At 42.2% G+C, this 10,559-nt stretch overlaps 1 protein-coding gene across 1 annotated transcript in view; it reads right to left on the reverse strand.

The window, feature by feature from the left end:
* Nucleotides 1-10,113, reverse strand: part of LOC126427998 (basic phospholipase A2 2) — a gene marked incomplete at its 5' end in the record, with an annotated part of 55,014 nt that extends 44,901 nt beyond the window's left edge. The window contains 2 exon segments of the mRNA XM_050089882.1: nt 9,558-9,877; nt 10,063-10,113. Of these exon segments, the coding sequence (XP_049945839.1) occupies nt 9,558-9,877; nt 10,063-10,113 (371 nt within the window).
* Nucleotides 10,114-10,559: the final 446 nt, after the last annotated feature.

A 10,559-nucleotide genomic window follows, 5' to 3' on the forward strand; every position in this document is an offset into this window, starting at 1 on the left:
AGCTGAGATCCTTAGACGCCAGAAAGGCATCTGGCACAGACGGTATCCCCGTAAGATTTTATGTTGACTATGTCACAAATATAGCACCATTCTTATCCATCATCTATCAGAGATCATTGCAACGGCGGAAAGTTCCACGGGACTGGAAAAAGACCCAGGTCATAGCAATCTAGAAAAAGGGTAGAAAATCGTATGCACATAATTACCGGCCAATTTCACTGACATCGATTTGTTGTAGAATCATGGCACTTATTTTGTGTTCAGACATAATGACCTTTCTAGACTCTGAGAAGCTCATCTGCAGAAATCAGCACAGTTTTAGGAAACAAAGGTCATGCGAGACACAGCTGGCCCTCTTTGTGCATGATGTACAACAGGCTCTAGATACCGGCTCCCAGGTTGATACCATATTTCTCAACTTTCGAAAGGCATTCGACTCAGTTCCGCACTGTCGCTTGCTCCAAAAAGTACGCGCTTACGGTCTATCCGATGACATATGCGGTTCGATAGAAAGTTTTCTAACAGACAGACTGCAGTATGTCGTCCTGATTGGGGTGACTTCAACAGAAACCAGAGTAACTTCAGGTGTGCCCCAGGGCAGTGTCATAGGTCCTCTGCTTTCTACGATTTACATAAACGATCTGGTCGATGGTATTGACAGCGGCATTAGACTGTTTGCCGATGATGCTGTAGTCTACAGGAAACTAGTATCACACGAAATTTGTAAACAAATGAATGAGAATTTGCAGAAAATGAATGCGTGGTGTGATGACTGGCAGTTATCTCTCAATATTAGTAAGTGTAACCTACTGCGTATAACATGGCGAAAATCCCCATTAATGTACGAGTACAAAAATAAATGCCCAGTCTTTGGAAGCGGTATCTGGGTGTGACTATCCGAAATGATTTGAAATGGAATGATCAGATTACACAAGTAACGGGCAAGCCGAACTCTAGATTGCTGTTTATTGGTAGAATTCTGAAGCGATGCAGTCCTTCGACAAAGGAAATTGCTTACAATGCGTTAGTTCGACCAGTCTTGGAGTATTGTTCATATGTATGGGACCCTTTCCAGTTGGGTCACATTCCAGAGATTGAGAAGGTCTAAAGAAGAGCGGCAAGATTCGTGACTGGTACATTTAGCCATCGCGAGAGCGTTACAAGACTCATAGAAAGTTTTAAGTGGGACACACTTGCAGATAGACGACGCGCTAACGGAAGGGGCTGCTCACTAAATTCCGAAATACGGTCTTTGGTGAGAATATAGAGCATATGTTATTACCACCAACTTTCAAATCGCGCAGTGATCACCATTCAAAGATAAGGGAAATCAGAGCTCGAACTGAGTCGTTCAGACAGTCGTTTTTCCCTCGCGCGATCCGCGAGTGGAAAGGAGGGGGGGGGGGGGGGGGGGGGGGGAAATATGACTTTGGCGCGAATTGTGCTCTCCGCCACACACCGATTGGTGGCTAGCGGAGTAGATATGTAGATGTAGACATAAAACTAACAGGAGATAACGAGCGTATAAAAAGAAGGGCAGGTAACAGGTTTGTTCGACACATCGGAGAGCACCAAGAGGGTGGTGAGAAACCTGATCTGGTAGACGCTTTAAGGTAGGCGTCAACTACCCCGTTAAAATAATCTGCTTGCAAAGTTTGAAGAAGAATCACAAAGTACAGGAAAGAAAATTGGCGAAGTGCGAGTAAGACTGACGCACTGAGCATTTCGTACAAACTTAATTATGTATACTGGGTCTAACAATACGACCACCAGAAAAGTAGGTTAGAAATCAGATTAAGAATGTTGCTCACGCAGTATATGTTCGCTTTATCGGGCAACAACAAAGTTACTGACTGTGGTGGGTATCGTCAGAATGGAAATAATGAAGTCACTGTAAAAAAAAAAAAAACATTAATTTTGGCACTTATCTTGAATGGATTTCCACGTAGATTTCGTCGAAGTTGTTATGGCTCATCTTGTTGATTCTAGGGTGATTCCACTTTGACTGCTAGAAGGTCCAGATATGTATTTTAGCAACATTTGAAGACCTAACAAATGCGTTTTTCAGGAAATTCTTAATGATCACACAATCCCAGATCAGAATAATGGTATGGCAGAAATATTTTTTGACTCGGTATTTGCGATCCACATTTTTATTAAACTTCTTGTAAATTCACACATACTTCTTTTTAATTGTCACATCATCAAGAAAACAGTTTTGTATCAATCTTCGTACATTTAATTTCCACTTTAACCAAACACAGGACTTGACTGTTCTTTTACAAAGCGAAATAGCAACTTAACTTCTGCAAAGTGAAACAAAGACTGCTCTGTGCGCATTCGCGCCAAAACGGCTACAAGTAAGTCAAAGATTATGACAGTCTCACAGAAATGAATACACACAAGAACCAGATCACTGTAATATATCGATACATCGGAGTACCTATACATTAATAAAAGCAAATGTGAATATTGTCACAAAAATACGTCTGTTACTTTGCAGAAAAGTAGTACGATATTACTGGTATCGAGAACTGGGGTTGGAGGGCCGTAATGGTCACGTAAATAAAGAACCATTACAGGGTGAGTCGCTAACTATTACCACCTAGAATAACTCCGAAAGTACAGGGTGTCCATAAAGTCCCTTTACAACTTCCAAATTTTATTACAACGGCAGTTGTTGAAATATTTTAACAAAATTTCTTTTACTGTAATCACTGTTTACTAAAGTTTTTGTATATACTAAAATTTTGTGTTCCAGAAACTCCGTTGATGGAAGGAACTGAAATTACATAAAATGGCAACTCCTCAAGAGAAGGCACAATGTGTGTCCTAGTTTATTGAGACAAAATCGGACGTTCAGACTCAATGAAACTTCAGAACGAAGCATGGAAGAGATCCACCATCGCGCCCTTCAATCCGTGCATGGCACAAAAAATTTATGGAGACAGGGGCAGTGTTGGATAAAAGGAGGAGCGGGTGACCAAGAATATCCGAGGAAAACATCGATCGCGTTTTAAACGTCTTCACTCGTTCGCCTACGAAGTCCATCCGCACTGCTGCCAGTCAGTTTCCCACGTTCAACTGTGCATAAGGTCCTCCACAAGAACTTACGGTTGTACGCTTAAAAAGTGCAACAATTACAGACACTTGAACCACATACAAACCAAAACGGACAGAGTTTGAACTCAACATGCTAGAACGCTTTTCGGATGATGAAGCATTTCTCAGACGAATTTGGTTGGTTGGTTTGTGGGGGTTGAAGGGACGAGACTACAAAGGCCATCAGTCCCTTCGAGTTTGTTTAAGTGATCAAGCAACTTTTCATGTGTCTGGGACATTAAACAGACACAGTGTGAGAATCTGGGGATCTGAACAGCCCCATGTGACTAGGGAGCTTCACCGGGATAGTCCAAAAGTGAATGTGTGGAATAATTGGCCCATTTTTCTTCAACGAGTCAACAATTATCGCAGATGTTTACCTCGACCTTCTAACCGAATATGTAGCACCACAACTGATTGACTTACAACCAACTATCATTTTCCAGCAAGATGGTGCACCGCCACATTGGGGACTGCATGCTCGACGGTTCCTCAATGAAACATTTCCAGGCAGATGGGTTGCGAGGGATGGGCCAATTCCTTGGCCACCGCGTTCGCCAGATATCACGTCCTTGGACTTTTTTTATGGGGGTATGTAAAAGATATCGTGTATAAAACACAGATACGGGACATTTCTGACTTGAAGCAAAGGATTCGTAATGCCATTGCCACCATTGATGACGCTATGCTACAGCGAACATAGCAAGAAATCGAGTACCGTCTTGATGTGCTTCGTGCAACTAAATGCGCCCATATAGAGGTTTGTTAAACTCTGTCAAGCAACTTTTACAAACACTGATTACTATAAAAGAAATGTTGTTAAAATATTTCAACAGCTGCCGTTGTTATAAAACTTTCAAGTTGTACAGGGACTTTATGAACACCCTGTATGATAGTAGCTGGAGAGTTTGTGGGAAAAAGTTGCATGGGACAATGGGGGCATAATATGACGTTAGTCAACGAAGGTCAACTTCGTTTTTTTAAATGGGATGCCATAGTTTGGTACTTATTTTCTGATAGCAGCTATCGAGACGAATCCAATGATGTGTAACAGCATGGTCTTTGAAGGTCAACGAAGGTCACAAAGGTGGCATGAACGTCCAATGACAGAAGGTGTTCGAAGTGATGACTGAGTGGTATTCCTTATCTAGTTTTTCCTTTACTTCGACTGTGAAATCTTGCATCTTGCCGAATTTCATGATACTTTGTCAACGGGAGGTACCCTACAGATTTTGATGAGAGTTTGTTAGTTACAAAATATGTGACATAACTGGCCGGGTATTTTGATCATAAACTTAAAATTTTTACACCGCAGACGGACCATACATCCTACTATATAATATAATTTTGAACCTGATAGGCCAACTTGGCATTGAGAGAAAGGGTCTTAACAGACCGACAGAAAAACGAACAGATAAAGAAATGGCAAAACATTTTTTTCCTCTTATATCATTACAAATCAACAATTTCAGGTCTTGCATCGGGCATTTACGAAATCACCTGTAGCCAATGCAATAAATATTATATACGCCAAACAGGCATAAATTTCAGAACTCGATCCAAAGAGCATTTAGACTGCTACAGACTTGATAAATGTAACAAATCAGCAGTGGCAACTCACATTAAAGACACAGGCCACCCTTTGAAAATCGAAGATAACCTCGAAATTTTACACAAAATAGGAAAAATTAAAAGAATGGATATCATGGAAGAAATGAAAATTTTCATCCATAATACAAAACAGAGATAACATTCTTAATGAGATAATCGAATTCAAAAACTCAAAATTCTTAAATAGTCTTAAGCCAGTTCTAACTCAATAGATTCAAGAAGTATAAATGTAAATAAACGGCTACAAATCTGTCAGTACCAAGAATATCGACACAAAATCTCGTTAATCGAAATAGACTCAAATTCTACAAGTGCAAATTATTAAGTGCATAATGTTAACATGTATGTCGAAACAATTTTTTCACTGAATTACGTCGGAAAACAGTGACAAAATACAAAGCGCGATAGTGTAATGTTACTTAACAGCTGCGCCTTTACACCAACGACGCAAGTGAAGCTACAAGGCGATGAAATCGTAAGTGATCAACTGTCATATAACAGCCTTTCATGTGATTTTCGCAACATACCACAGATGTAAAACTGTCTGCATCCTGTACAGGCTGTGATGTCATACATAACCAACAATAAGAAAAACCAGCAGGAGACATCACTGACATCGATTTCCGGCCATCCAGTGACTCCGACCCCCCCCCTCCCCCCCCCCCCCAAAAAAATGCCACAGCAGCCACTACATTAACGACCAATGCTTAACAAGTTCTAAGTTAATTTAGTTTAAGATAATTTATTTTTAAGTAACAAAAAAATGGTTCAAATGGCTCTGAACACTATGGGACTTAACGTCTGAGGTCATCAGTCCCCTAGAACTTAGACTGAAGCGCCTAGAACCGCTCGGCCACACCGGCCGGCGCGCGATAACAATGGAGATAATATCGAAGACAGTGCTGCCAAAGCAGAGTTACTAAACACAGCCTTCCGAAATGCCTTAACAAAAGAAGACGAAGTAATTATTCCAGAATTCGAATCGAGAACAGCTGCCAACATAACACAGAAGTAAATATCCTCGGAGTAGTGAAGCAGCTCAAATCACTTAATAAAAGCAATTCTTCTGGTCCAGACTGTAAACCAATTAGGTTCCTTTCGAGTATGCTGATGCATTAGGTCCATACTTAACAACCTTATGCAACCGTTCGCTCAACGGAAGATCCATACCCAAAGACTGGAAAGTTGCACAGGTCACACCAATATTCAAGAAAGGTAGTAGGAGTAATCCACTAAATTACAGGTCCATATCATTAACGTCGATACGAAGCCGGATTTTAGAACATATATTGTGTTCGAACATTATGAATTACCTCGAAGGAAACGGTCTATTGACACACAGTCAACATGGGTTTAGAAAACTTCGTTCCTGTGAAACGCAACTAGCTCTTTATTCACATGAAGTGCTGAGTGCTATTGACAAGGTATTTCAGATCTATTCCGTATTTCTGGATTTTCGGAAGGCTTTTGACACTATACCACACAAGCGGCTCGTAGTAAAATTACGTGCTTGTGGAATATCGTCTCAGTTATGTGACTGGGTTTGCGATTTCCCGTCAGAGAGGTCACACTTCGTAGTAATTGACGGAAAGTCATCGAGTAAAACAGAAGTGCTTTCAGGCGTTCCCCAGTGTAGTGTTATAGGACCTTTGCTGTTCCTTATCAATACAAACGATTTGGGAGACAATCTGAGCAGCCGTCTTCGGTTGTTTGCAGGTGACGCTGTCGTTTACCGACTAATAAAGTTATCAGAAGATCCAAACAAACTTCATAACGATTTAGAAAAAATAACTGAATGGTGCGAAAAGTGGCAGTTGACCCCAAATAACGAAAAGTGTGAGGTTATCCGCATGAGTGCTAAAAGGAACTCGTTAAACTTCGGTTACACGATAAATCAGTCTGATGTAAAAGTCGTAAATTCAACTAAATACCTAGGTATTAGAATTACGTACAACTTAAACTGGAAGGAACACTTGAACACATAGAAAATGTTGTGGAGAAGGCTAACTGCGTTTTATCGGCAGGACACTTAGAAAATGTAAAAGACCTACTAAGGAGACTGCCTACACTACGCCTGTGCGTCCTCTTTTAGAATACTGCTGCGCGGTGTGGGATCCTTACCAGGTAGAATTGACGAAGTACATCGAAAAAGTTCAATGAAGGGCAGCACGTTTTGTATTATCACGAAATATCGGAGAGAGTGTCACAGAAATGATACAGGATTTGGGCTGGAAATCATTAAAAGAAAGGCGTTTTTCGTTGCAGCGGAATCTTCTCACGAAATTCCAATCACCGACTTTCTCTTCCGAATACGAAAATATTTTGTTGACACCGACCTACATAAGGAGGAACGATCACCACGACAAATAAGGGAAATCAGAGCTCGTACGGAAAGATATATGATTTCTGATGCGTCTGCCACAGACGTCCGCTGCCAGTCAGACTACACTCAAGACACCCCTGTGTACCATATTACATACACAAGTACTTGCAGGCGCAACCAAGAGGAAAACAATTCTTCAAAATAAACAGAACTTGCTAGAGACTAACGCGAACCTTTTTCTGCAGAGGTCGCCTCACACACACAGGGAAGTTACTGACCCGGCCTCCGTCGGCTTTATAAGGCCTGCGCAACAGCAGTACAGCCCGTTCCTCGTCGAGCTAGGACCAGATCAGACGGACCTCACCGACGCTCTTAAGGAATAGTCGTCTACATGTTATTTGTCTTCTTTGTGTGTATATAGTGATATTTCGAGAAGTGTAGTTCAGTTTCAATAAACGACATTATACTGAGTGTTCTACAATACTGAGTATTCTACATTTTCATTCTCTCCGCACGCTATACGAGATTGAAATAATAGAGAATTGTGAAGGTGGTTCGATGAACCCTCTGCCACGCACTTAAATGTGTTTTGCAGAGTATCCATGTAGATGTTGGTCATCGGTCCCTAATGTTACACACTACTTAATCTAAGGCCGGTATTACACTATCAAATTTCTTTGTCCAATATCTTTGTCAAAGATATTTGATAGTGTAATAGGGACTTTGTCAAATGTCGTCCAATATTTGATCAAATCTAGGGCCTCGCTGTATATTTGATCAAAGAAACCGCTTGTCTTCTGTTCACTGCAATGTGACATGTTACCACATGGAGCGCCAGAATCGCTGCAGAGTTCTGTCGTCTGTAGTGTTTTTATAACCATTGCCAGTAAATACAATTGGTGTGTGCCGACAACTACAAAATCAATAGAGATGTCTGAAGCTGATGAGGCGCTTTACAATGTGAGGCACCCTGAATACAAAAATAGATTAAGAAGATTGGAGACCTAACCTGACCTGACCTAACCTAACCTAACATAACCCTCTCCTATAGCAAGGAATCGGAGTGTCACAGTGAGCCCGTCTTCTGAAGATGTAGCAGTTCTTAAGTGAATATTGTGCTTTGTGATATGAGGATACACTTCACTGAGCACATACAGAAATTTATGATCATCCATTCTTAAGTAATTGATGTACGACTTGACGTCTTCCACTGCAAGCTCACGTAACAAGTTTTGTTGAATGCTTTTATCGTGTCGTCGTAAAACCCACGGCTTCACCCAGATTAGATTAGTTTTTCGTTCCATACATCCGTGCTGAGGAGATCCTCGTGGATGTGGAACATGTCGATTTTTTTAAGCTGAAATAACAATACTAATAGTATGAATAAATACGATACATCATTTGTTTCTATTAAAAATTTCGCCAATGGAGTAGAAGGAGTTGGCCAGTAGTAAGTCTTTCAGGCTCCTTTTAAACTGATCTTTATTTCTAACTAAATTTTTTATGTTTGCTGGCAAATTATTGAAGATGAGCGTTCCTGAGTAGTGGACCCCTTTTTGAACTAAAGTAAGTGCTTTTAAGTCCTTGTGCAGATCATTTTTGTTCCTGGTATTGTATGTATGAACTGAGTTGTTTGTTGGAAAAAGAGATATATTATTTACTACAAATTTCATTAAGAAGTAAATATACTGAGAGGCAGTAGTTAGTATACCCAGTTCTTTGAAGAGGTTTCTGTAGGACGTCCGTGAATTTACTCCACAAATAATACGTATTACACGCTTTTGGACTCTGAAAACTTTTGTTTGACTTCAAGATTTACACCAAAATATTATCCCATATGACATTATGGAATGAAAGTATGCAAGCTTATGTTGCCTATGTCTGCTAACACTCGAATTGCAAATACAGATTTGTTAAGGCGTTTCTGCAGTTCTGTGGTGTGCTCCTCCCAACTGAATTTATTATCAAGTTGTAATCCCAGGATTTTTAAGACTGTCAACCTCGTGTGTATGGTTCCATTTTTTCCCCCCACTTCTTTGCCGCATGTGCACACAATGCAATTGGAGTACGTAGAACTGCTGCGGTTAAATAACAAGTTGTTGTCAGCCATCTTGAACTTTGACGAAAAATCTGATGACAGTGTAATACCCCTTCTAGCGCTACGTCAAAGATCTTTGTCAAATATATTGGACGGAATATTGGATCACATCTTTGATCAAATGTTTGACAAAGAAATTTGATAGTGTAATACCGGCCTAACTAAACTAAGGGACGCTAAGGACAACACAGACACACACACACACACACACACACACACACACACACACACACACTCATGCCCGAGGGAAGACTCGAACCTCCGACAGGGGCAGCAGCGCGAACCGTGGCAAGGCGCCCCGGACCGCGCGGCTACACCGCGGCAGGCCTGGTCGAGGCTGTGTTCTCACCCTGTGCACGTAACGTAGTCTAATGTAATGTGAAGCGTCCCCGGCACGACGGAGCTGACGCCCGGTGTACTCACTTGTCGATGGGGTCTACGGGGTAGCCGGAGCCGAGGAAGCCGCAGTAGCAGCCGTAGCCCTTGTAGCGCAGCGGGTCGCAGCCGGTGGCGCACTGCACCATGGAGTACAGGTTGAAGACGCCGCGCCGCGGCCGCCGGTACGAGCCGTGCTGCTGCTGCTGCTGCTGGCCCTCCAGGGTCAGCGCCACGGAGGGCAGCCAGGGCCGGCCGCCGCGCGCCAGGTACACCGGGCCGGTCGCGTTGCCGCCAGCACCGCCACCGGAAGAGCCTGCAAGCGTGTAAAGATGCGTCACCAGGGACAGGGACACCGCCAGGAATACCTAGCAAAGACTGATAGCACTGCTCTTCTTCTGTGTATACGAGGGGACCTCAAAAAGTAAATTACGCACTGCACTGAGGTGACATCGTAAGACGTCGTGGTCTCCTGACCTTCATTGCTTACATATTCCGCCCTCACAATCATATTCCGCACATCAAGACGCTTCATTCGAACCCAAACTCGATAAGATAAAGTCAATGTTGTATGAATTCATGTAAACGATATGCAAATAACTAATAATGACTAACTGAAACCCTCAGCTGCCAACAGGTGTTGTTGATATGGCTACCCAGCCATTGACCTTCGTCTGTGTGAATGCGCACAGGTTGCCCAAACTCTTACGGGAATCGCCAAAGCGTTCGCGAGTAATGAGTGAATAGGTAAATGGGTAAATGTCTATAAGGTACATTACATAGGTAGAATTGTGGACAGTTGGGAATGTGAGTCTCACAGGAAGCGTGCAAGGGATAAGTCGCGCTATTCATCTGTGTCCTCGGTGGCTCAGATGGATAGAGCGTCTGCCATGTAAGCAGGATATTCCGGGTTCGGGTCCCGGTCGGGGCACACATTTTCAGCTGTCCACATCGAGGTATATCAACAACACCTATCGGCAGCTGAGGTTTTCAGTTAGTCATCATTTATTCCAGGGAAAAGCTGCACGGTCATTACCAGTATCTGTTCTT

The sequence above is a fragment of the Schistocerca serialis genome, chromosome 12 (assembly GCF_023864345.2).
Source record: "Schistocerca serialis cubense isolate TAMUIC-IGC-003099 chromosome 12, iqSchSeri2.2, whole genome shotgun sequence".
NCBI lineage: Eukaryota > Metazoa > Arthropoda > Insecta > Orthoptera > Acrididae > Schistocerca > Schistocerca serialis.